Source organism: Diprion similis, chromosome 11 (assembly GCF_021155765.1).
Source record: "Diprion similis isolate iyDipSimi1 chromosome 11, iyDipSimi1.1, whole genome shotgun sequence".
NCBI classification, from domain to species: Eukaryota; Metazoa; Arthropoda; class Insecta; order Hymenoptera; family Diprionidae; genus Diprion; species Diprion similis.
The window spans coordinates 2,232,322-2,259,521 of record NC_060115.1 but is presented as its reverse complement, the minus strand read 5'-3'; the positions used below and the strand labels follow the sequence as shown (position 1 = coordinate 2,259,521).

The following is a 27,200-nucleotide window of genomic DNA, read 5'->3' as shown; positions in this document are numbered from 1 at the left end:
GATGGCGAAGTCGCGCAGTCTCGGAGAGTCTCCGGTGGTCCACGCACAGAGATATTGTACGAGCAGGAGTCTGGGGTGGTGGTTTCCGCAGGAAGTACGGGGGTGGTTGTCGAGTATTGATCAGGGGTACGAACGGCGGGGACATTGCCTGGCGACTCTCGTCCCTGGTTGGGGGCGCGTGCAGGGATAAGGGCGATCAACGAGCCCTGCTGGGTGAAGGGCGGCGGGTGACAAAGGGGATAAAGGGACGGGGAGACGGAACGAGAGAGAAAGAGAGAGAGGGGGAGGGAGAGAGAGAAAGAGAAAGGCCGGAGTCGGGGGCAGAGCGCAAAGCGGCGATACCGCGTGCAGCACGTGGTGTCTGAACAGTCAGAGGCCGGCTGACGAGATCCGTGGAGTCGCAGGGTCTCTCAGTCTCAACTCGGTCGCCCTCCGGCTCTGGCTCGCTTCTCGTCCTCTCGTCGGTTTTTCTCAGTCTTCTCCGTCGTGTCTTCGCGACGGTCTCCTGCTCGGCGGATGCACCGAGTGCTTTAAAGAAGCGTGCCTCGCGCCCCGCACGCGTGCCCCAGGAGTTACGAATCGCGTGTGGATCCAATTCGCGACACGGTTTTGTCAGAGTCTTTGGTTTGACATACGCCAGGAGAAACGGAGACTAAGTAACGACTTTGATGACCGGTAGGTGGAAAATTTGACTCGATTGGTTTATCCCTGAGGAGGTCACGTTTATCATTATTATTATTATTTTTTTCTGTATCTTTCCTTAACGAGAATAAGTCGAAACGTAAAAGGTATTTGAAGTGCTGTTGATCTGTTAAATTAATATGCGACATAAAAGTTTTATCAATTGTCTTGAATATCGTGGACCTACGATATTGGAACTAATTACTGATTCGACCTTCTGTCCAGCGAACAAATTGGGGTAATCGGTAATTCTGATTGTTCTGTTCGATCATAATTATATTAGTGATCAATATGCGGATGGGTGAGCACCATTTTTTGTATATAACCTAGGCCAGGATTATATTGACGTTAAAATCGCCTCATAATTGGTTGCGGTTTCGATTTCACTTAAGCGCGTTTTAATGGTATTGCCGTACTGCCATTTACTTATATATATATATACCGTGATGTCGTCGTTGATTCGGTAAAACTTTCGGTGAAAATGTTCAGAACACGTAATTCCGTGAATATAACTTAGGTGATAATTGTGCAGGCTAATCGTAGGCTGACGCATCTACATGGGGGGAGGGGAGGGGGGATTCGATGTACCTGTGTAAACATTCGCGCTGAAGATCCCACCTGCAATCCTGAATTATCTTTGATAATGATCTTTCAAATCGATAACGCTCACAATTCGAATAACGGTATCATTTCTTAACAGTCCAGTCTTGGTCATCGGAGGCTGGACCGCTGCCGATAATAATGATCGATCGCTATCTCTTACCTGCAGCCTCATTTTCATCAGACGAACTGCTAATACGTCCGCGCTAATTTTCTTATCTCAATTTATTGTTGCTGGTAATTTTGAAACAACTTTTATCGCTTTCCCACCTTAACTCCGTGCTGCACCACGCCTCGGAACCGGAACCGAGCTTCAGGATCGATTCAATTACGTACACCCATGTTTCTAAACAAAACTATCCCCCAGGGACAGATGTTTCGCGCCCCCTTCAGCCCTCGCTTACACTCTCGTTCTCGTAACACTCTCTCCATCACATGCACCGCCTCTGGTACCATACGCGGGTACCATCTGTTTTCAAATTAATAGCATGCCGCGGTCAAGTGATCGTCGTTCATATTTCCTCCTTCTTTATTTGATTGTTAACCCGCGTGAGAGAATTTTTAGAAATTGTTATCGTCAGAGAATCGGGGATAAAAACCGTCGGTTTTACATCAGCTTTTAATTCCTCGTCTCCGGGCAGGCTAATCCGTCAGGCTATAACGACGACAAAGCTTAAACGGGCTTTCTTGGTGTGCAGCCCGTGACATAAAGTCATTAAAGAATTTCTAAGGCGTCGGACGACGGCCTCATGCATGCTCCTCTCTTTCTCTCTCTATCTCTCTCTCTCTGGGGTTCGTATTGCAGCATGCTTGTGTACGCGAATGCTGTGTGAGCTATGTAAATTCACGTCGTAAAAGTAGTTCCCATCGTTCATCGGGACGCTGATGAAGCTGATGTCGGTATGACTCTGGATATCATCGACCCTGGTTTTTGAAATCATTTCGTCAATTTTTTTCAGCTGCTTTTCTTACAGATTATTACGCGCATGTACCAGGCAACGACATGTCGTCAGCTTCCACTGCATGTACAAGTATACATATAATTGATTTACAAGATAAGCTATTATGCACAACGTACCAAAGCACATTCGAAGTATAGTGCGTGCTATAGAACAGTGTGCTCGTCACTTATCGACAGACACATCTATCAACACGAGCTTTCGACAACTGATAATATAATTGGGTATTCAACGTTAAACATCGCGCGGTGATTCGGTTGTCAGTCACCTAAGGTGACTCAACTATCCACCATCTTGATACAAGATCGATAATGTGATACAGACTTGGATGCTGTTTAAGGACTTCCCTGTGTTTTGTAATGAATAATAATGGGACGCAATTAAGTTTTTGCATTAGGTAAGGAGAGAAAGGATAAAACCGTACATCAATCTTCCGAATCAGTAGACCATTACTTTTCTCTTTCAATTTGAAACAAGATCGGAATCCTTGGAGTATTTTGGCTTTTAGATCCTTATTCTAGTTCCATGTCGCGACAGATTGGTATTAAACATTGTCAGATATGGTTCGCCGTGGCGATGCGATGGCTTCGTTGACTGGTAGCCGTGTCTTGCGTCTACCTCGAGGAGTCGGGTTTGCAACAGTCTCTGCCCGCTCTCAGTCACGCTCCAAAAATGTCTTGTTAATACTCTACAATTATTATACGTACAGTTAACGGTGGAGCCCGTACGCCGTTCGTGTTTAATTTCTTTCCATTTCCATTCTCGGCGTCAAGACGCACCTTCTCTCCTCGTATACGACTCTGACGTTCACCCTTCGATATCAACGACTTTTCTACTTTACCTCAGTTTTCACACAATTTGATCCTAAAATTTTGTTTCCTCACTCAAAAGAGAAAGAGAGATAGAGAGAAAGAGACAAACGTGACGGTACAACACGCGAGAAACGTGCTACGAATCGTTTATGACGGATCGCAACGTGTGTTCTGGTCAAGAGTAGCTATATATTGCACACGTGAAGATTATACATACATTTGAAATGGTAATTGAGATGCCAGGCTCTCCGCTGGCGTCTTACGCTCTGTTTCTGCGACTTAATTGGCTCACCTGTTACTCGCTTGATGTTAGAAGACCTACATTCCTTTATTTCGATGGCACCCCATTATTCTCTCGGCACACCATTCCGTCCCTATAGCCACTGACAGCCGGTTCTTGAGACGTTGAAAATTCAGTCCATCAGTCCGAACCTCAACAGCACATCGACGATCACTCGAGTCGTTCAGTGTCCAGTGACAGTTCAGTCTTTTCCCTTTTCCCACTCCAGGACAATAACAGCGCGTATTGATACCGGTCTCCTCGACATCCTGCAGGATGAACGACGCCTGGTACGTATCTGATTGCGAGCATGCAGCGAAGCACGTGGCATCTCGTCGACACGTGTTGGGTATCTTCGGGTTACACGAAGCGCAGCCCTGGATGAGATCTGGTTTCGTGTTCCTGTCCTAGGTTACTGTGCACCCGCCACCGATGGTCATGTGCCGTTCCTTTTTCTCGAGTACCAGCATCAGGCCTCTGGATAAAGTGTAGGTGGCACAAGAGGCCATAAAATAAAAGGAGCGTCTTTTACGAGGTGGAGGGGGGGGGGGGGGGGGGGGGCACCTGACTAAATAGCCCAAGTATCCACCGTAGGAACTCCGAGTCCAAACACCGAGCTCAAAGGCGTTGTTGTATTTATAAACCAGGGTCTAAGCTCCTCGAGATGCAGACGTTCCCTGCAGCAGTCGCTCTCTAATTCTCTCACGACCAGACGACACGTCAACTTGCTCCGCTTTTGAAAAACCCTTCTTGTACTGGCCGTGGACCGCCCCGCCCGGGGGTTGCGGACGAATAGTAGATCAGAATGGGGGCGGGGGTGGTAAAAAAAAAAAAAAAAAAAAATGAAAGAGAAAAGAAAAATGTAAACAATGTGAGAACCTTGTCTGACACGCTGTCAGTCCCTGATGTATACGCCTTGCTCGGGGATTAACTAGCCTCTCAACGCGGCGTAAACAAATGGATTAGTGACACTAATTCATCTTCCCACTTCTCAGTTTCCAGTTGGCGGCGATGCAGGCATATACATATGTATGTAAATATGCTATCGTATTATAACGTATGAGAACCCGACAGCTTTGCGGCTGCTTTTGTCTTGACGAGTGTAGGATGTTCATGCAGCTAATAAACGCCTGCGGAAGGTTTTCCGGTCTCGATTTCACCCCAGATTTTTTCTTTCAACGATTTTTAGAAACCAATCGAAGTTTGGCCGGATTTCCTGAAAATTTCTGAGAATGGCGATGAATTGACGGGGTTAAAAGTTGTTTTCCCTGCGTCACCTATCACGGTGTTGTAACGCACTAACGGAAAGAAAGAAAAAAATAAGTATATCAACAAAAAGTAAATTGAGAACAAATCGCGATCAAAGGTCAATTTATCGATGGAGGAGGTCAATTTCGAGAGTGAGTAACTTACGTGGGTATAACGCGTTACGCAATCGCTGTATAGAATAAATTTACTTTGGAGAAAAAATCCGAGAAAATTTTTAATCTCGGAAAGTAATTGTTTGCCTGGTATAACATGTGTGTACAGTAGCTAATGTCGACGCGGAGCAAACTCACGCCACTTGTTCTTTTTCTTACACACACATATCCATATCATCGCATCGTGTAGATAAACCACAAGCTAATGTGCGTTTTATTGTTTCGCTCTGGCTCGTTGTTTCAATTGCCATTTGCCAATTGGATAAACTCGACTCGGATCACAGTCTCTCGAGGGTTAACGAACATCTTTCTTCTTTGCAAACGCAGCGACGAAATGTTAAAGAAATTCTTACGCCGTGAATTTATTAATTTTCACAGGATGGTTTCTTCATTTTCGATCAAAATGGTTAACCATTTTGAAATGATCTTTTCACGTAACGCGGATGTGCACTGTCAATATTCTTTGGTACCTGAGCATCTTCAGTGATCGATAATTCTCAAGCATATCTATCGCTGCAAGCCATTTACATATATAAAATGTCGGAAAAGTGACAGGTTAGTAAAAATCCTGACGTACGTGTTACTAATTAACATTTTCTATTCCCCGTTTATCTTTGCAAAGGAAAGTGGATATGCACCGTACATTGGCTTCTCATGTATTTATTCAGAAACAAATGTGACGTTTTTTTTTCATCCGCTTCGAGATCGCCGATATAATAGACAATCGTTCGTTACTTCCTTCCTAGCAAATCGCGACAGGCATATACTAGTAAACACCATAGGCATTATCCGTATCTAAACGGGTCTAGCGTTGCGGTATTATAAAGACGTTGCGCAACGATCATCGACGTGCTGCTCTCTAAACCGGCGAAATCTCTTCAAAGGTTCGCTTTTGCACCTAAAACATGACTACTCGAAAACTGAAAACTGTTACTAATTCACGCATCCTGTTTCACACTTTCCGTCTGCTTAATCACCTACATCGCATTCGTTTATTATGATAAAAGGTGACTCCGTCTCGGGATTGAGCTCACTTTGTTTTCGCGCTCAAATGGCGGTGGCCAAGTTTTCACCCACGCCACGTCGCATGTGTCGCGAATTATTTCGCCAACTTGCTGCCGGAGTGGTAATTAATCCCGTTTTCGATTCTGCGCGTCTTAATTGAAAGCTGAGAAAAAACGCCGACAAGCAAACAGAGGTGAGCTTGGTTAACTTAATCACCGCATTGCTCTACCAAATTTTCGCATTTTGTGCACCAGACCAGAATTAGTCGTTTATTGACACGTGATTTTCGTCGAAATTGCTTAAATAGCTTCGCCACTTGGAATCTGGAGACGATATTTGCTCGTAGGGGGGGGGGGGGGGGGGGCAAAGTGGGTGAAATGAACCACCTCAACTTTTTATTGAACATGAATTATTCGGAAATCATAATTACTCTGAAGATTTTATTCTGATTTTAGGCAATATTTTCTTAAGGGGTCTACTTTGCCCCACCTTTTCCTATATGTGAACACTGTAAAACACTTTGAGAAATCGCTAACGGCGTATATATGCGATATTTACGATTCCGAGTACCTTGCGATATACCCCGTGCCGTTTCAGAGCGTTGCTGCAGGTGCAGCGATTTCACGACGTCACGCGTCGCGACGCCTAGCCTCGTGGATTCCTCGAGTTCGCAGCGTCGCCGCCCACCCGCGACGTTCTCGTTCGTATAACTTGCATACCTACGCTGATGGAAGGTATTGAAGGTACGCCGCGCGTGCCCGTGGAGAAGAGGAAAATACTCGTTTTCATTGAGAGTTAGCCCACACGATGCTAAGGCTGAAAGGAAGCCGACGCGAGGCGTCGCGTCGTTACGACGCAGCGACGCCCACGCAGAATCGCACAGAAGCCGAGCAGCGTCGGCTCCTCTCATCTTCAAAATCATCCGGCGTCGCGGATTTTCCTGAAAAACAAGCGTCAGATCGATGGCTCGTTTATTTCGCCAACGCGTTAGCGAATCTACGATAAGCCAAAGATTAATTTCGCTATGCCTGCCGACATCAATCAGCGCGAGTATCAATTACTGTGTTTGTGTGTGTTTTTGTTTTTGTTTTTGTCTCACTTCCTCCGTCGTAATTTAGATTCAATAAATCCGCGTCGTTGATCTATCGCCGATCGAGAACGTAAATGGCACACGTTATCGCGATCGATTCCCTCATCCGTTCGCATTTTCTCGTATATATACTCGTTGTACAATTATTATGTCTATCGTACCTGAGTTAGCTGCCGTTTCTTCCACGCATTGCCAGCTGCTGCGTGGCACCAATCGATCTCATTTATCGCAGCATTTACAGCTAGCCAATGATTGCAGTCTAGCTACGAACGACCGGACTTTATACAACTCATTGCGAATTCTCCTCGCGGATCAAGCTGCTCGACTCGATTTCAGGATCTATATAAATGCTAACGCGAATTTACCTAAGCGCGAACTACATTTGCCATTAAATTCACACTCTGTGATCTGTGCAGTGACTTCTTCATCTTCAGTAACATCATCTTTCAATTTTTATAAGCGAGGTAATTAAGACGAACACTTGTTGTTTAATTTCGGTCTCCGTCAGAGCTGGAATTAAGTCGCATCGCGGTGGGTGACGCTAATGGCGTAGCACCGCCAACGTATCGGAATACATTACTAGAGTGACCTGATCGCGCGAATTGCGCTTTATTGTTATTCCCACCGCATACGCATCCCGCGATTCCAATTCGGATCTCTTCCAGTTTATGTTAATTCCCATCGGCGGTGGTTTCGCGTGGGCGAGAGCTGCGGAATATCATCGTAGGTATGATAATCGACACAATACACAGATCACATTCTAATAGAAATGACATAATGTGTGTACGATAATCTCTAACACTTTTACACCGGTTTCCGAATTCGGTGTATTGAAGAGGAGAAAATGTCACCACGTGGGCGACGAAGATCGTCAGTGGCTGACATAACGGCACGCTTCGTCGGATGAACGTCGCACGTTTGCCCATCGCTCAAAGCGGCAACGCGAATTCTTTGATTTCTTGCCTATTCATTCTGTATTTATCGGTTTACCTGTTTCTCCGATCGATCGAGTTGAATGATCCCTGATCCTTAAGTGGGTCTTCGCCTTGTTCGCATGCTGCAGGCATAATTTACTCACGCATGGCCAATCGGCGGCAGCTGAATTCATTAATAAATAAATCATCTCAATGTAAACAACAACATTTCACGCCGCACGCGTTCCGCTCCGATTCTTCACGCCAATATAATTCCTTCGCAATCACGGAATCGCTCACCCGGGAAAATTCAATATAACACAGGTGTCTTCCGAACGATTACAGCGATCGTTTCATACGGCAATCCTGCAATAATTCCTCCTCACAATAAATCCGTGCTCGCTCATCTATCACCTCCTCTGTTATAGTTCGAATACCACGAGATTGAGATAGGATCGTGAGAATCAGAATCTTAAATCAAAGACGTTGAAGGGTTTTTTTTTTTTTTGAAAATCCAAGTCCAGCATAGAAACCACGATCCACGAAAAAGAAAAGTAAAAATCTTACGACGGAAATCAGAGGACAGAGTGAATTGCGGAAAACGCAGCTCGGATCGCGTTTGCGTCGATCGTAAGATTGACGTCTAAGGCCGTTGGCTGCGGGCTCTTCTCGCATGACGAAGAGTCGAGATGAGAAAAGGACACCGTAATAACTCCTGATTTGGAAGTAAGTTTACTCTCCAGATATGGCCCTCCGAATCTCGTCTCAAGGATAACAACCAGACGTACGCAGCGATATGTGCCTGGTGCCTGCATGCGTTTCCTGAACAGACATCGGCGAGTGTTTACACTAACACTTACAAGTACAGCCTTAGATTCTCCAGTCAGTCCACTTCAAGGGCCCCAGGTCACGCGGTGCAGGGTTAATTAATTAAGCCGTGCCGAGGGGGCTTGATTTTTCAATTCTTACAGACTCAGCTTTGGGGCTCGCCGGAAACTGTTCCACTCTTTCCTCTTCCGGGTCTTCATCGGTGGTGAATTGCCGTCGCGAACCTTGTTGAAAGAAGTTACATCACGAGATAGTATTTTTTTTGTTCCTTATTTGTATTCGCGAAGACACCGTGTGGTGGAATGAATGAAGCATGGCTGCTGGTTTCATTCTAGAATCATAGAAAATCGGTGAACATATCGATTCGATTCAGCAGAATGGCTGGATCCTCGACCGCGATATTGCAATTCCTCGTCTGTCCTACGCGAGTGTCGGTAAATCAAATCAAAACCTGAGAGAGTCATTGTAAGAATATTTTCATCCACACGGGATGAGCTAAGCTATATCCCAAGGCCCGCATACGTAATTTTTTCGGTAGCCATAATCATTCATCAGCAGTTTAAAAAACGTGGTGCCCATATTATCTTCGCTCTGGCCGCAGCTGACCACGTGGGTTGTTCTCGGATGGCTATGCAATCCCGTCGTTATGCGTGTTTTCCCTTGTTTACGCGCCGGGTATTGCGTTACCTCAATACCTACATGCGTCGCACCTAATGCCATTTGTAGGTGCAACTGTAACAGCGTCTTACGTTTTTACGTAGGAACAAGGCGAGCCGAGAAAAGGAGGATCGGTGTCGAAGGTCAAGCGTGGGTCTCGCTTCATCTCCAAACGTCTTTCTTCCATGATCGATTCTGGAGCCTGACGTCGTCGGTCGTCTAGCGAATGCATGCCTTCAGAGATTGATCTACAGTATATATTATACTGCGGATCTGCATCTGTATTGCGAGTATTCTGCAACCGCGAGCGCAATTTGCCCGGCTTAACGCAAATCTTGATTAATGGTTGGACAACAAGGAGAGAGTAAAGCCTCGATTATCGTGTTCAATCATCGGCTTGTTGCTAGTAGCAATACTCGAGGCTGATTCCCACTGGTTTTGTCACGCATTTTCAGACACGCGACTGTCTCCCGATCCTTGGAACCCTTACGGATCACCTTGGTGATCACCCTCCGATGCTTCATCAGGTCGTTCGATATTATGGTTAGTCGTAGAAAGTTCTGCTGCTTCAAAGTCCGCAATTGACTTCTGCCCGCAAGATCCTTGAAAGAACAGATGGTTTTGCGATTTTAACTGAACCCATGCTTTCGATTTATACCCAGCTTATCGACAATCGTCCAGGAATAGTAAATTGAAATCGATTACTTCCGAAGCCTGTAACATTCGAGACCTGCTATTCCTTATCGAAAAATCTAAACGATTAAATTTTAAAACCGTGCAGCTAATTCCAAAGTTTGCGATGTGTTGGGGTCAAATTCACCCACACGCGTGAGTAGAATCCAAAGAGACATTTACCGCTGCGTGATCGCTTCTTGGCTACGCCAAGGTGATAAATAAATATGCAAAAAATGCCAGAAGGTACCGTACAAACGCGAGTCGTGATGGGCCTCCGGAATCAATCGAACAAGCCGTAAACCTCGAGTGAAATTTCTTACCATTTTCTTCTCTCCTTGTAGATTCGCACCCGAGGACGTCCAGCTGGGAGCACCGCGACTCCACGGGGTCGAAATCCGTCGCGACGGCGTGCGTCGCTTGACCTAAGCACCTGCACAGATCGGGGACGACATCGGAGGGAGAAAAATGTCGTGTGCAAACCGTTTCCCCTCCTCTCAACACACGAGGTACCGCAGCAGCTGGGGTCCGACCTCGACCACCATCTTCAACCGGGCCGACGTGCCGAGACCGTCGGCCGAAGAGGAGGAATTTGCCGACATTTATCACGAGCGCCTTCACTACGTTCAGGGTCGGCAGCTGATCCCGCTGCAGGAGGATCTCGCCGATTGGATAAACAAGACGATCAGTGAGTAGATTTTTTGTCACAGAAATTGGAGATTTCAGGATAGAGGAGACGTTGAAGGAAAGAAATGGCGGTTCGAAACGTCAGGAAATTAGACAGTGGATCCACTAGGTTGGGAAGTATCGACGGTAAACTTTCTTCCAGAGGAGCTTTTGGCAGCTGTTCGTATCGTGCAGGCTCTACGCTGAATCACGACTTCCAAAGTTCTTAAGGCATAGTGGTTATCAGAAGTTTCGATAAAGTAGACGCTTAGTATCCAAGTTTCTTAAATTACGAGTCAAGTTCTTGATTATAGAGTACGTGTTCGAGGTGTTTATGAGAAAATTCATACTTTCATTGAGTGGCAGATGATGAAAGGCTTGAAACTGAGGAAAAAAGCTAGGCAGCTGAACTTTGCTGTAGACTGTGAAGAAGACTTTTTGCAGGTTTGATTGTCTGAAGAATCTTGACGCGATAAACGAGACTGAGAAATATATTCAAGTAGGTATACAAAGACTGAATCGTAACGAACGTTTCATTGATGACTTGATCAGAGTGTGTGTTATTCAACGTGACAAGAGAGTCTGAGATACCTATTATTGTTTGATATCCGACACACGTCATTGGCCGATCGATAATAGATCTTTCAGACCTACTTAGAGGGAATAACATCCTCGACATTGTCCTCAGGCTTCCAGTAGCCTTTGGAAAACGTTTTGGATATCACGAAGCCGGCATATTTTGGATTAGGCAAACGTTAAGCATCGATTTATCGCCGATTTATTTGATCGGTTAAGCGATGATGGATGAATTTATGTCCCTTCAGCGCGACAAGCTCTGATCTACGATTTGCGAATTGTTTGGATTCAGTCTATCACGTGTCGGGTTTCTCGGCCGCATTGATGAACGTGGGCTTGCCAAGCCAGCACGTTATAAGAGTTGGTAAATCATGCGTAATGCGTTGATTGCGAGGATCGAGGAGGAGCGAGTACGTGCTTAAAACACATTGTACGTCGGACCGTCTCCGAACTGCACGATGATGTCACAGCTAGGCAGTGTGGAGAATGAGAGACAGAGAAAAGTCGGAGTAAAAAAGTGTAAAAGTAAACGAATGACGACGACGACGACGACGACGAGAATTTCACGCCTCGTTAACCGCCCGACACAGTAAATATATCATTAACAATAAAGTGTATAAAGTAATCGGTTTCACTCGTCGTCGATACTTCTTGTCGTAACTAAAGCTGTAACCGATATAACCATGTGAAAATCATTGGATCAATCCAAGAAGATCCATGCAACTACTTGTAACGACGTGAAAACCGTGTCATTCCTCGACCATCCATAAGTGAACAATGAAAAATTTTCCTCTTCAAGCTTTCGCTCCATCGAGCCATCGGCACGATCCTGCACGCGGAGTTTTCATCCCCAAACTTCCCACCCTCGTTGGACGCGAGCATCGATAGCTTTAGGTACATGCAAAGCCCCGCAGCGTTGACGAGGTCAGCGTCTAGTTCCGGAGGGTGAAACGACCTCGTTCATCAAATTATAGGATTTGTAACTAGACACGGGGTCCTCGACCCCTGACCGATTTCCGCGATCTATACGCGATCTAGGTGTATTCTGTTACCTCATACGATACCCAGGGTAGATACTTACATACTTGTCAGGGTTCGATAAGAAAAGAAGAGAACTTCCTGGTCGCCTGATCAAAAAAAAAAAAAAAAAAAAAAAAAAAAACAAACACCAGAAAAACTTTACCCTGAACTTTTCCTTTTCATTTGTAGAAGCGTCAGAGGAACTGTACTCTAAACGACTTTCGGTATCACGAGTATCGGTTTCTCAGAGATACGGTCACGTCTGTTGGTACAGTGAAGGGTGTGCGATAATCGCGGCTAGACACTTCGTGTCTGAATATGTAGTATAATAGCATGTGTATGATAAGTATGTGTGAGTGAGTAGTGCGATAGATGTTTGGTCTATTTTCACTGCTTTTTATTCCACATCGCATCACGTGGTCATTATGTAGCTTCTAGATTCTAGTGTGGACTATATGTAGGCATATAGGATATTGTGTTATGTCACAACCGGTGTTCGCGCATAATGCCGGAGTCCTGCCTGAGTCTTTTACGCAACCGTATAAGACTCAACGTAGAAATATGCACGCGTGACCGTAGACAATGTAAGGGGTGGCTCGATCGCTGTTTACAACGTGAGTCCATGCATATGGGCTTGGATATGGGTGTGTGAACAGCCTTTCATATCGCGAGAAACTTTTATATTATCACGCACCGGAGTTTCTCTCGCACGTTTCATCGGTGTATGTATAATGATACAGAAAATCCTGTGGGAAAGACTCCTTCGGCGATGCTTTCAACCTCGTATTACATCCATTCAAATTCATGCCATCTTACGTCAGCTGCTTTATACTCTCATTTGCTACCCCACTTTGACCATCGGGAAGATAGGAATCATTTACATTCAACATCTGAGTAGGAAAGAAAACTATCCAAGTGATAATTCGCGGGGTAAAATTTCGTTGGGGAAAAGTATTGAAATGAAATAAATCTATGGTTTAAATAATTTCATTCCACTCTTGGTTCTATTAAATCATTTCTTTTCTATACACATGAAATACGAAGAGGAATATATAGGACGAATAAATTTCTGTACATTAAAAATCATTTCTACCGTGATGACGAATTTTTTCACCAACTTCTGAATCCAGAAGAAGTTTGGTTCCTGTGTTCAATCGACGACCATCCCGCCTCGGAGACCCGGCGCGTTTCGATCTTCGGAATTGCAAATATCGAGGATCGGTGGATGGCGCTTGAGGATCGGATCGCGTAATCCCGATCCTCGCCTTGATACGTTACACACGATATTTATCAGATCGAGGCCGACCGGCTTCTGGACCCGCGAAAAGGCTCGTGTTTGTATCTGGTCTGGTTTTCTCGGGGTCAGAAGCTGGCTGCCGGTTAAATACGTGTACGCCATGTATGTAAATACGTCCGTACGTGTGTATATAGCTGGCGATGCTTACGTGTATACAATATACATACAATAACGTGCAAGTACACACATGACCGCCTTTCGTCCTCACCCCAGTTTCCAAATATGGATTCAATGTACACGCACCGCGGCATACGAATGTACACACATGAATACACACATGCGTATACCTGCACATAAAACATCATACACGCGGGTTCCGTAGGTAATTGTTCCGTCAACCTTTTGCCGATGTCCAAATCTTTCCGAGAATCCTCCGGTTCTGTATAACTGCGGGACGCTGATAATAATTGGAATTGCATCAGGTTCGCTTTCAGCAAATGGCAAATATTAGTTTAACGCTTGAGTGGTTTCTTCGTTTCTAGTTATTACAGAAGGGGTGAATTTTTTTTTTTTTTTTTTTTCCTTTACAGATAACTGTAACTATTTCTCCACCAAGTGGAAAATTGTCTGGCATTCTCTGCCGCGTTGATCGTTTGCGGATAGGATTCGGTCCGTTTAACTCGAGGTTGATAAAACTCTCGAATAACTGCTAAAAGTCACAAGATTTATTCCTCGAGGATGATCGGAACGCGGAGTGATAAGCAAGCTCCCGTGTAAAGGCTTCGTCGCGTCTCGGTGAATGCCGGACGTCGACGTTGAGGGCTAAGCGCTTAATTATTAAATTATATTATACCAACTGAGAGATATCCGGTCTCCATATCTCGCGACGGAAACAAGAATTATGTAGGCAGGTCGTCCACCCATACATGCAGTCGGCAATGACCCTTTGTTCGGCTTCGAGAGTCCCTGCAGCGTATAAACATTACTTCGATGACAAATTTTACGGATTATTTCTTGCTCGATGTAAATCACAGAGATCTATATCGACGCCGTTTCGCTTTCCTTACTCTTCCTGCTCTCCCCTCTAACAAAATGTATGACTCGGCAGCGTGTGAGACACGTGCAAGCCGGTTATAAAATGAAAAGCCATATCGATCCTGCAGGGGCTGCACTGGGGTTGACTCACCGGAAGTGGCGCTCCTCCCCCGGCAGGAGTTTCACGTCCTGCAGCGACTCACGGCTCGTGTCGAGTTTTGGTAAGTCCACCTCGATGCCTATTATATGTGTGATCGCAGTTTGATGGCCAGCATTTCAGAAATTGCGCTGCAGTGGAACCTGCGGTTACTGTATAATAGACCGTGACGCTCCGCCGTCCGAGACGAGATTCGCCTTCCAAAGTTTGGCTGTTGTTGGACACTCTTGTGCAAAGTTACCAAGGAAGATTTCACCGGTTTCCGCAATTTCGAAAGTGCTCATCTTCGCTGGTTAGGCTTTTTTCCTCCATGATCATCTCTCACTAAAACCGCATCTTGGTTCTTGGTTCTTGGTTCTTGAATCATGGTTGGTTTGAACACCTTGGTTCTTGGTTTTCGGTTTGTTGAAACACCTTGGTTCTTGGTTCTTGGTTGGTTGGAACACCTTGGTTTTCGGTTTGTTGAAACACCTTGGTTCTTGGTTCTTGGTTCGTTGGAATACCTTGGTTCTTGGTTGTTTGGAGCACCTTGCTTCTTCAGATCCCGAAACCGCGATCCACTCGATGGTAGAAAAGCCGTTTTCAAACAAACAACGGAAGCCTCACGCACGCGCACCTGGGAACAATCTCCAATCCCTGACAAATGTCACCAAGATCCCACAAGTCGTCCGTTTCGCTCAACTTGCGCCACGGACATGCATAAATATCGTGACGTGTAACGCGCAGATGACTTTTCTAGAGTTCGTTGTTCCGGGTGACCGAGATCCGAACCGTCACCCCGTCGTTAATTCCGTTCCTCCGTCGCGACGATCCGCACAAAAGCGTGTCGTGCTCTCTTGCGTACCTAAATCACGGCTCTGCACGGCTAACTTGTCTGCGTGCCGTGCTGGATCCTGCGGCATGGGTGCACCGTAGACGCAATAGATTACACGTATAATAGGAATGGGCGGGTCGGGGCTTCCCCGCCGTTAAAGGAACTAGTCACGATCCGCGACTCGGTCACGATTCAGCCAGCGGCTCCTTTCCGCCTGAGACAACAATTAATTCTCTCGAGTCCTGAAGTCCAGGCACTCTGCATATGCACCGATTATTTTCACGATATCGGTTGGAATCGGGGCGAGTCATTGAAACCGTTCGTCGAATGGTCTCAATCGTGCGTATATACAGTACTTGTTAAATAATTATAGGCAACAGAGTTAGGGAACGTTTCGTAATTTATATTTATTCCAGTCAATGGTCTGGACCCAAGACGTAATTACGTCCGGGTACGTAGCATGTATGAGCTTAATCGCCCGTAACGTTGACAGAATTATGGTCCACATATGCTGTCACACGTGAAAATTACGCAACGACTAACGCACTAAAACCGACGTCGTCAAAATTATTCGATGTCTTCGGAGATTTGGAGGTATTCATTGGTTTTCGTGTTCTCCATGGAATCGCGGATTCTGGACTGCACGCGCAGCGAAACGACCGAATCCTTGTATGCGCAACAAATTACGTTATACTGAAATTAATTCGAAAATTTATTTTCACACACAGGTAGGTGTGCGTAGGTACGCCAGGTATAAACGGACCGCATCGCTGCACGCATGCGAGAGAAAACACTTATGGATTATACGCGGCGTTGGCGTTTGTTTTGCCATCAATTCACCAACAAATTGTTATTATAATTCATTTGCATTAAGTGAGCGGCGTGGATATACCGTCATCCTCTTTAATTAATAGGTGCAGTTTGCAGGTACCTGATGCCATATACGTTTGCCCGAGTGCAACGGCAGCTACGCGACTATTCGTTAAAAATATTTATTTTATTTACCTTTGATTATCTTTCGGAAGATTTTATTTTTAACGATTAACGAAAGCTATGTTCAATTCTCGCAGACTTCGATTTCAATATTTCATTTTCAGGAATCAGAATACAATTTCATCTGCTCTCTCAAAAAAAAAAAAAAAAAATTCTTTTTCTTTTGCAAGTCATTCCATTCGAGCGATTTTTCATTTTCTCTCTATAGTTGGGGCTTCTTTTCTGAACGTTTAGAGACTCCAGCAGCTAAAATCAAGCCAGTTTTTGAACCCGAAATTTCGGGAAAGCTAACAACAAGTTGCTAATATGCTCCAAAAAAAAATGCGATTTCCATTAATTTTCAGATGTCGACCACATAACGGGTGAGAATTTTTTCGATGCACTTGACAACGGCGTGATGGTGTGTCGTTTGGCAAGAGTGATTCAGGAAAAAGCGAGATCCGCAGTTGATTCCGGTAGAGTCAAGGGGGTGAGTCAAATACTATTGCTACCTTCTTACCCTACGATTACGAGTAAAACGCGACTACCTAACTTTAAATCCAAGCTCGAAGCATTGTAGGTACGTTGAAAAGCTCGGCCGAATGTCGTTAAATGAGCCGAAAACTTGGCGCAATTCAGCAGCCTTTCGCTCTTCACGTTAATCGATCCGACTTTTTCCATTATAGAGTTTTACAGCTTAAGTGTAGCAATTAGTGTAGCGGAAAAAATTACGGGCGGGGTTGAATTTGAAAAGTTTCGAAAGCGCGAGATTTACAATTCTTTTGTGGCGAAACTTAAGGTGAAGAAATCAAGCTTTGACAAAACATCGAAATTCCGAATGATCGAAGATTTTCAGTTCTGTAATTTTCGAATTTTACTCCATCGAAAGTTTATTTACCGGAATTTTGCTCTCTCTCGAATCTTTACTTTTCGGAAATTTACTCTATCGTGACTCGGATTTTTGAAATCGGATTATTCGGAACTTCGAGCTTGTTGTTTCGAAAAAGTTTGATCTCTTTACTTCAAGTTTCGTCAGCAAATAATTCGTAATTTGGGACAATCGAAACTTTTCAAATTCGGCACTTCAACCCTCCCCCTCGCCAAAATTCGAGCAGACCCTCGAAGTTGTTTGTTGTTTATTTCAAAGTCGACTGAAGTGTGCTTTATAAAAACACCATCATTAAACAGAATCCTTGCATAACATGTATACATAACTTCTTTAAAATCGGATTCCTTCCTTATCCCCGACAGCCAGTTCCAGTGATAAGAGGCCGTTGCTGGGAGAACGCTGCGAGGCGGAGTTTCTTTTCGCGAGACAACATGGAGAACTTCATCCAATTCTGCCGGCGTCTCGGGGTGCACGAGAACCTCCTCTTCGAGAGCGACGACCTCGGTATATAACGTGGAATAATTCCGTCACGTCACGCTTCACCCTCCTCACACCCTCATCCGTTGCGCATCGGGCTGCACTCGCTCCGCACCCCTGTAAAAAAAAAAAAACAGAAAAAACAAGAGAGCCAAAAATCAATAAAGAAAATAAATCGTGTATGTGTTGAAATTCCAGTTCTCCACGGACAGCCACGTAACGTCGTTCTCTGCCTCCTGGAGGTCGCGAGGTTGGCCTCCAGGTACGCCCTGGAACCTCCCGGCATCGTTCAGCTCGAGCGGGAAATTGCCGCTGAACAAGAACGGGACCTTCACTGCCTCTCTGACAGCGGGATATCCCATAGCAGTCTCGTCTCTTGGCAGTACCAGTCGCCATCCCCCGCCCCCTCGCCCAGACCGCCGGTCGAAACCATCAAACACAGCAGGCAAGCTCGCGAAAGATATAAGAAATTACGTGAAAGATCTCGACTTGTTTAGAATACTGTAGAAGTAGCGTCTATTTGTCCGTTTGTTCGTGTTGGGATTGTCGATTTTGCGATGCGACATCTGGTGGGAAAACTCGAACCAATACAATGAGGCTGACAGATGACCGTTGACCGTGTTTTTCCGCGTTTGGATAGTAGAACAGGTGTATTATTGATTGGGTTTGATTGTTTTATGCATCTCATGAGTAATTCGAAAGCCCAAGAATTACGATTTGTCTCCATTGTAGTTAAGATCTTAGGTTATGTGGTGATAAAATGGCGCTGAAAACTAGACTCTGACGTCATGAGGATATTTTCCATCACCGATGGACAGTAAGCTTGAGTTAGTTCTACAAAAAAGCCCATAAATATCAAAGGTTTTTGAAGTTTGCGTATAGAAAAGCGAAGAGAGAGAAAGAAGAGAGTCAATTTCTCCGACTCGTACCTTCGGTCGGCTTGAAAACTCTCCACGGGGGTTGAAGAAGCGATCAAATTTGCACAAGGTTCGTTGCCACGGCGGTTGCTAAGGGCTGGATGCCACCCCGTATGGCGTGTGCAAATGAGAAATAAATCATGAGTAGCTGCTGGTTATGATAGTCTAGTCATTTAGATGGGTAAGTATATAATGTATAGAGGGCAAAGATTAGGGGTGCATTGTGTCGAAGGGTGGCAGGGCAAAAATCTCCGCAGGGTAAAAAGTGAATGTGATAATTTATCGCGAGTATCTAGAAGTTTCTTCTTTCCGAGAGAATTTCTCATTCTTTTGATAGATTGTAAAATATTATTGAAATCGACCATTTCGGTGTTTCGAACCCCCTCGATGAAAGGGGATCGAGACGCATGAAAGCAGTTTGCAAAAAAATTTCCCTGCTGTTGCATGGTTGAGAGATTAGCAAGCCACACCGCAGCTTCTTTTTGCCTTTACAGAGTACACATGCCTATAGATACAGGACTACGCGTTACACCCTTCCTGCATCCCCCTTAAATCGCCCATCCGTAATGGAGGGTTTGGCGCGTTTCATTAACGATATTAAAGGGGCAGCTCCCGCAGTCACGCCGCAGGGTGTAGACGTGCTTTTCATCCCTCGATACAGCTCCTGCTTTCCGTCGGGGGAAAAAAAAAAACGTTTGCAGCAGGAAAATCGAGGCGAAGGGGCAAGAATGCAGAAAATCGTAGCAAAAAAAAAAAAAAAAAAAAAAAAAAAAACAAACGAAAAAACGAAAGAAAGAAAGACTCAAAAATCCTATTCACGAGTGACTTCTGCTAACTTCATCCCGATATACTGCAGCTCGGCGTCCGAGGTCACAGCAGCGGCCGCGAGATGGCTCGACCCCAATCCCGTCCCACCCCCGTCGGACATGCGGAGATCCGTCAGCGACAACGGACCCACCGGAAGTGACGGCGTTCCGAGCGATACTACCGAGGACGACTGGTCTCGGGGCAGCGCCGAGGACCCTGACGAGGTCCCATCCCCCTCCATTTCACCGTCCCCAACCCCCGCCGAACCGCCTGAACATTCGGGTCCGATCACGGAGCTAGATCGCAAGGTAATCACGGTTTAAGTGCAGTTTTTTTTTTTTATAACTAAGTAGTTTAGGGTGAAATAATTTTGGGACTTTTTTTTCTCGAATTCTTTTAAGGTGCGGCGGGCAGCCGAAGCCGTCCAAAGACTCTGCCAATGTCCGTCCAGCAAATGTTCCAAACTGAAGGTTCGGAAGGTCGGGGAAGGACGGTATCACATCGCCGGTCGAAACGTCTTCATCAGGGTGAGATGAGATTGAATGTCTTAAACAAGAAAGAAAAGTAAATAAAGAGAGATAAAAAGCAGGCGACTAATTATTTTTCAACGACGACGACCCACAGCTCCTGAAGGGGAGGCACATGATGGTGCGAGTCGGGGGCGGCTGGGACACCCTGGAACATTTTCTTACGAGGCACGACCCTTGCCAGGTGAGGGTACTTAGCCGCGAAAGCACGCCGCCGCCGCACAGCAACGGTATCACATCCGCTCCATACCTGCACATAAGGGCAAAGTACCGCAGCCCTCCACCAGAATCACTAGCCGGTCGTTAGCCTAAGCCAGCAAGCTGCACCAGTGCCTAGATTTCTAGATTAACTACACCTATACGGTCTATCTATATAATACACATATATACAAATCATATATTTTAACACCTCACATCTCTATTCTCGTACACACGTTAACGCATTTCATTCTAATAACCTGCTGCTGCCTGGGTGGAATTCGCACCCTCGATCATATTACGCTGCGATCAATTCCGATTTTCGAAAAATCCGAAAAGCAGAATTGATCCACTTTTTTTGTGCCGTGCAGGAATCGATCCATTCGTTTCCGGTTCCTCGAAAATTTATCTCTTATCTATAATGTCTACGTAGAATTAAGCGCATTCACATCACACGGTCATTCGTTGGATAACATGAAGGAGGAGGGGGAGGGGGAGGGCGGCTTCTCCTCTATCATGCAAGCTTTAGTGTTTAAGGTACGAGTATAATATAGTCGCTTAATCATTTGGGGATAATTGAGCTGCGGTGAATCTGTGACAGATTTGGGCATGGTGTTTTGGTGGTTGGAAATTTTGAATAAGAAAAAAAGGCGGAATTAAAGAAATATGACCAAGCGATCGTTCGCGACTAAGGAGAATTTGAGACGTTTGAAAATGATCTCTCTGGTAATTTTTTTCTCGAAATCTCGGACCTTTCACAGGATTTGAAGAGAAAGAAAAATGTTTTTTGGATTTTTTTTGGGCGGACAATTATCGGAAAATTCTTCTGGCTCTGACTCGTCAAGTTCCGTTTATAAATGACAGAACTTCCGCGAGACGAGAGTTAGGAAATATGTAAATGCTGACAGATGGGTCATCCTGCCTGTATAACCGTTTCTCAATTCGGAACAGAAGAAACGGTTTCTTACAGAAAGAATACTGTCGCACTTACGCAACTCTTTGATTTACAAAATTTCTCTTTTCGGTTAATTACTTTGAATTCGGTGTACGTGGAAAATTTTTTCAAGCAGAAGAAGATAAGAGAGAAAGGAAGAACCACGTAGAGTCTCACAGAAAGTTATAATTATACTCTACAAAACTTTGCACGGAATTTGTGATTCGGTAGCTGAGTGAGTGAGACTTGGTCATCGTTCTTCATCTCGCTTTTTTTTTTTTTATTCTATAAAGTTAACGTAATTTTGACAAGTGATTAAATTTAATTTAAATTAATGCACTTTTATCTACATTATCTGCAACTTATGTCTCACTTGCACTGCGCAGCGATTACCGCAATGATATTGATATTTGTTTAAAACTTATATAATATGTATCATATACATATAAAATATGCTTAAATTTATTAACATTTACTGCAGGGTAAGGGCGAATTTATTACGTCTATAGCACTTATGCACGAAATCACGCAAATACATATTTGTCGAAGTCGTGTCGGGGGGAAAGAAAGATTTGTTGTTGTGATTGGATTACAAGAAAAGTTCATAAATTGAATTCGAAAAGGGAATTGAGAATTTAAAAAAAAAATTTCAATCGGTCACGTATTACGATCCGATTTAGAAAATGAAAATAGATTGCTCGCTCCACTTCGACATTTATATCATTATATATATATCTTCCAAAAATGTTAAGAGGTATTTATTTATGTACTCAAATATACGTATATATTTACTTACATATATACCACATATGCACGATAGATAAATAGAATATCGCGTTTACGTTTCAAATTGGTACGTAAAATTCTTTCACTTTCTTCTACATTCCGCATTTAGGAGGATTGGAAGATTTTTCGATATATGACGTAGGGCATTTTCAGAAAAATTTAAGTAGAATCTGTCTCATGCGTACCAACGTTGAATTGAATCAGAATCATACTTAATTTTTCGAAATATTTTTTGTTTTTCGTGTAGAAAGTGAAAAAATTTTCATATTTTTCACACATTTAAAATATAGTCAAGTTTTCAATTAATATGAATGAAAATTGCGTAATTAGCTAGTTGCAATAGACTAGATAATGCTCAGGGGGGAACCTCGTCTATGATACGTTTTGTATTTTTATACGAAAGACAATTAGAAGAAAAATAGTTGAAATAGAATGACGAGTTCTTCGTTACATGCACGTGGTGTAAAGAAATATATGCACAGAAATGCTAAACAATTTTCGCAGATATGGTTACTCTGTTAAATTTGCAGAAAAACAAGAGCACTGCACTGTGCAGCAAAGGGATATCAAAGCAAAGAAATCCTGCGAGACAAGTTATGTCGGCACGTTGAAGCTCGAGTCGACGAATTGCAGTGCGGTAATGATCTGTAGTTAATAATAATTAACTGCATCGCAAAATCTGATGCGATTATAGAGATTATCAGTAACTATATATTTATAATTATTAGCTAGTTGCTGCTCTCCGGATCTTCACCTGTATTATTAATTATTGATTATTAATTATCAATTATCAATTAACGATAGTGAAAAACTACGTTTGCACTTTGGCTAAAAGTCAACCGACTCATCGGAGGTATGATGAAAAACGTATGGTTTTCGCATTGCGAACGTACGTGCAATTTACCTAGAACTATAATAGATCTTATTGCCATAATATGAATTCTAAGATTATTAATTATATATACGCATTAATTTATGAAGTTTACACAATTGTACTCGTAACGCTTTGTACAATGTTTACTCGTTCCTAAGTTCTTCCGCGCTAAGAGTTATGAAAAATGAATAAAAACTCGCTCGTTTGTAGATGTGTATAATTCAAGCTTATATCAATGACGTAGTTGGAATTTTTTTTTTCTTGCGGTAATGAGAAATCTGATTATCAATTATAATGTTATAGCTATGCAAGTGTTTATAGCCACTTAAATAGAAAAAGAAAACTGTCACACGATTGCCAGTATTTCGTAGAATGAATGAAACTGTTGATTCTGTATTTTTTTTTTTTAGTAAGAGTAGAGTTGCGCGCTAAAAAGCGTTGATAGAATGTTAATTTTTGTTTTTGCAATTTTTAAGTTGCATTTTGTTTAGTTCGTTAATCGCCGCAAGATTATTATTACAATTACAATTGTGAATAGCTCGATAAAAAGCTATAATAAGTTAATTATTTAACCATTTTACATTATACTTATGTTGTATAATACTTGTTTGTATATTATTAAAAAAAAAGACGCCACATATATTATGTATGTTCATATAACTGTTAATTTTTTTTCTTCTGTTGAGTAATAAAATATATTTAATTGATTGATTTGATAATAATAAAACTGACTAGTTGTGATGATTTATATCGGAATTCGAGCAATTTTTTTCCCACACATTTACGCATTTTGCAGAATTAAGGAATAAGTAACGAGGAAGCGATGCAAAATATAGGGATATCGAAACGGAAGAGTTCGAGGAAGATTTTTGAAGATTTTTTTTTTTATCGAAGTATCTAGAATATATTTTGATTGTAGTTTAAAATATTAATATATATTTATATATATATATAAAGAGAGCACTTAAAAAGATTCTAGAATTTGTCCGAAGATACGAAAGTGATGTGGCTTCGAAGCGATTCCGTTTATTTAAAAAAAAAACGACGAATTAATTCTTAATTTATGGTTAAACTCTGATAGAAATTTATCGGTACTTAAATCGATAATTGATCATTAATTTCCGCGATTAATTACGAAAAAACGGAACGAGAAAAATTCATCATTACAAGTAAACAGAAGCTCTCGGCCGCAAGAATACAATACAATATGTGATATACAATAATATAATGAAGTATTTATTATTAAAAAGATAAAATAAATGTATATATGGATAGATCTATTCATTGTAAACTTTGGATAATACAGGAGGATCGTGTCTTAAACACTTGCCTCGCAAAAGGTTAAGTATACAGAATGATGAAAATAGAAAATACTAGAAATAAATACATATATTGGCATCAAAGTTACTTCCTTACTTTTTGTTCTTATCTCAATTGATTCCATTCTATTTTACTTCTTCTTGCTCTTACCAAGAGTCAAAGTATGGTGTTGAGCTTGCTGGGCGATTTGTGATTTTCTTCTGTTAAATTCGAGGATGTCATCTTCGAGTTTCTTCCGACTTTCTTCCAGCTTTTTCTTCTCCTCTGTGTGGTCCTTCTTAAGCTTGTCAAACTTGACGTGCAGCTGCAAGTAATGATTAAGTAACGGCGAAACATTGTCAAGATATTGAAAAAAAAAAACAAACAGAAAAAATAAATCAATGATATCTATTCATTTGGTAAGCCAGTGTACCTCTTTTTCCGCGTCTTTCAACTCAGATTCCTTTTCCTTAACGCGTACGACGAACATCTGACGCATCTCGTCCTCCTTCTGTTGAAGTTCTTGGAGATGTACAGATCGCTTCGCCTCAAAGGTTTGCTGAAAACTGACCGGTTTGTTCTCGCTGTCCACATCGCTGAATCCCATCTAACGGAAACACAAATTGGCAGGTTGCAAATGGCAGATACTAACAGTATACTAGTATATAATCAAACGATCGAGTCGGGGTTTTTTCTCACTTGTTCCAGTCTTTTTTTACGGTACAATTCGTAGTGGCGGCAGTGAGTTTTCTCCCTCATGTCTTCCATGTTCGTCCTAATCAGCATTTCACGCAATTTCACGAAGTCGCAATGAGATTCATTTTCGACTAGAGAGAAAAAAGATTTAGTTACAGTAGGGTGGTACTAAATAGAGGAGAAAAAAAAAATATACAGAAAATACTATGCTCAGAACTTACGAGATTACTGAGCTTATCACATTGAGTGTAAAATCTGAAAACTATTACCCTGCACTGTGCCCCATGGATACTGGCGAGATCTCATCATTTTATTTCCAACTCGTACAAAATCAGTACTGCCGACTACTGCGAATGGAACATGTGCGTTCATAGACGTATTGACATCAGATACGCTTTCATCATCGGTCGGAAACTGGTAAATATGAACCCCATTGTTTTGCAGTTCGGATATAATTTTACTCTGAAAGAAGAGAGTGAATGCATGAAGAGCCTGCAGCTAGCTATGGAATTATATTCGTCAGTAATCGTATGCAACAAATCGAACTGTACCTTAAATCTCTGTAATTCAGTCTTCGAAATTGTATCAGCCTTTGCGATAATTGGAATGATATTTACTTTGGTATCGAGTTTCTTCATGCACACAAGATCGATCGATTTTAAACTGAAATAGAAGACAAACAAAAAAACAATAAATATATATATATAATGTGATTTTAGTAAAATGACAAGTTCTACAATAACAAGAAACAAAAAATAAAAAAATCTCACCCATGACCTGTGGGGCAGATGAAGTAGAGACAAACGTGGGTACGGCTGTCATGATAAGTGGATAGAGATCGTTTGATCTTCAATTCCTCCTGAAGGTAAGCTTCAAACTGGGCATCTATGTAGTCGACGACAGCTTTGAAACTGTCCTCTTTGTTTATCTGATCCCCATAGCCAACGGTGTCAACGATCGTCAGTTTCAGACGAACGTTACTCTCTTGCAGCTCGTAGGTATGAGCCTTCAGCTTCACAGACGGCAAGCTATGCGGACTTGGAGTTGATTCGAAACTCGTGTTGAAAAGAGAATCCATCAGCGTTGATTTTCCCAGACCCGTTTCCCCTGGTAGAGTAGTAATAAAATGAAATAAAAGAAAGCAGAAACAGTGAATTAAAAAATTGACCATTGAAAGCCTTTTTTTTCAACTGATTCATGTAACGGTAGGAATGAATCATCGAAGGAATTATTCACACAGCATTGCCTTAAGTATTACGAATTTTATATTTCACTTTCGACAAGTAAACGACAATCAAGTTTCTCAACTAAGCAATGATTGAAGATAGATTAGACGATGTACAGAGTGAAAATATTGAAAAAAATGTTGAACAGAGTTGAACACAGCGAGTGAAAAGTAAACAAAAATACATACCAATGCACAGGATGTTGAACACAAATCCATTCTGGACGGATTTGTTGACAAGCTGATCGGGAAGGCTGTCGAATCCGACGTGACCGGATAATTTAAGGTTACGAAGGTTCGCCTCGAGCTGAAACATGCAATGGATAATTTATCGAGCGCCTTTTAGGGCCAATGCAACGGTTAGTCGTCCAAAAACGGAGTGTCGGGTTAACCGTTGAGTGACAAGTCACAGCTCTGCGTGCGCGAGTCCGCTGGCGTCGAGCAAAGAACCAACGCCCTTTGCGTTAAGGGACGTTTAAATCCCAGGCGGGGTGACATTTGGCAGATTTTACGATGCCATTGTAAACTCGCCGAGCGGAACGACCTTTTGACGCAGCTTTACGCCGCCCGGAACACAGGCTTCGCTGTTTATACGGAAAACTTTTGCTTACCTTCGCACGCTCCACTTCGACGGCGGCCATATTTGCTTGTACGGTCTGAACTTTGCCGCAACAGCTGCGAACGGCGGTTCCAATTTCAAATTTTCGTCGGCAGAGGCCGCTTCGAGAATTTGAAACAATCGACGATCGCGAGAAGTCGGACGTGATGTTTGAACGTTGAATTCTGGGCTTGAATTTTCGTCGTTCTTCACTGCTACCCGGAAAAATCTAAAATGGTACGTGAAACGTATTGTCAAATTCGATCGCGAATTATTCTAGAAGGTATTTTTTTACGTCCAAAGATCCCGAAACGACCTGCAACAGAATTATCGGTTGATCGAGATGCCGTACATTTGCGTTGATCGAACGAAGCACTCAAATTCTCACGGTAAGTTGCTACCTAAATACTTTTTTCCGTGAAAATATTTTTCTATCAGTAGCTTGGCAAAAAATCTTCTCAAGAAACTCTCGAACAATTTTTAAATGTTAGCTGATGGTCAAGTGTTTACACCGCTGCAGAACTTGACTCGACTGCGATCTGCGGTTGTCGTAAGTCAATAAAGATACGTACAGAGT

At 43.0% G+C, this 27,200-nt stretch overlaps 2 protein-coding genes across 5 annotated transcripts; one reads left to right on the top strand and one right to left on the bottom strand.

Annotated features, from left to right (window-relative positions):
- The first annotated feature begins 324 nt into the window (after positions 1-324).
- Positions 325-23,111, top strand: LOC124412480 (growth arrest-specific protein 2-like). 3 transcript variants are annotated; one of them, XM_046892374.1, is made up of 9 exons: positions 331-675; positions 10,264-10,607; positions 16,762-16,886; positions 17,648-17,789; positions 17,961-18,207; positions 19,536-19,794; positions 19,888-20,013; positions 20,111-20,197; positions 22,462-23,111. In XM_046892374.1, exons 2-9 carry the CDS (start codon positions 10,388-10,390, stop codon positions 22,540-22,542), a joined length of 1,287 nt encoding a protein of 428 aa, XP_046748330.1. In that variant the 5' UTR covers positions 331-675; positions 10,264-10,387; the 3' UTR covers positions 22,543-23,111. The 3 variants fall into 3 exon arrangements, with proteins under 3 accessions (XP_046748329.1, XP_046748330.1, XP_046748328.1); XM_046892372.1 differs by having other exon boundaries at positions 20,111-20,365; positions 22,462-22,522; XM_046892373.1 differs by lacking the exon at positions 16,762-16,886 and having other exon boundaries at positions 325-675; positions 17,648-17,881; positions 20,111-20,365; positions 22,462-22,522.
- Positions 23,112-23,841: 730 nt separating this feature from the next.
- On the bottom strand, positions 23,842-26,775 carry LOC124412481 (septin-2). 2 transcript variants are annotated; one of them, XM_046892376.1, is made up of 8 exons: positions 26,637-26,775; positions 26,215-26,332; positions 25,571-25,907; positions 25,352-25,463; positions 25,070-25,262; positions 24,804-24,931; positions 24,538-24,711; positions 23,842-24,471 (listed from the first exon to the last, which is right to left on the bottom strand). In XM_046892376.1, the coding sequence occupies exons 1-8, from the start codon at positions 26,664-26,666 to the stop codon at positions 24,256-24,258; spliced, it is 1,308 nt and encodes a 435-aa protein (XP_046748332.1). In that variant the 5' UTR covers positions 26,667-26,775; the 3' UTR covers positions 23,842-24,255. The 2 variants fall into 2 exon arrangements, with proteins under 2 accessions (XP_046748332.1, XP_046748333.1); XM_046892377.1 differs by having other exon boundaries at positions 23,842-24,429; positions 26,637-26,774.
- Between the last annotated feature and the right edge of the window lie 425 nt (positions 26,776-27,200).

Excerpts from the sequence above, each read along its gene's own strand:
- LOC124412480 (XM_046892372.1), top strand. The coding sequence starts at position 10,388 with ATGTCGTGTGCAAACCGTTTCCCCTCCTCTCAACACACGAGGTACCGC. Across the intron at positions 10,608-16,761 it reads TTGGATAAACAAGACGATCA|ATGTCGACCACATAACGGGT; the intron begins GTGAGTAGATTT and ends ATTAATTTTCAG. Across the intron at positions 20,014-20,110 it reads GTCGAAACGTCTTCATCAGG|CTCCTGAAGGGGAGGCACAT; the intron begins GTGAGATGAGAT and ends GACGACCCACAG.
- LOC124412481 (XM_046892376.1), bottom strand. The coding sequence starts at position 26,666 with ATGGCCGCCGTCGAAGTGGAGCGTGCGAAG. Across the intron at positions 25,464-25,570 it reads ATCTGCCCCACAGGTCATGG|TTTAAAATCGATCGATCTTG; the intron begins GTGAGATTTTTT and ends CTTCTATTTCAG. Across the intron at positions 24,472-24,537 it reads TGAAAGACGCGGAAAAAGAG|TATCTTGACAATGTTTCGCC; the intron begins GTACACTGGCTT and ends TTTTTTTTTCAA.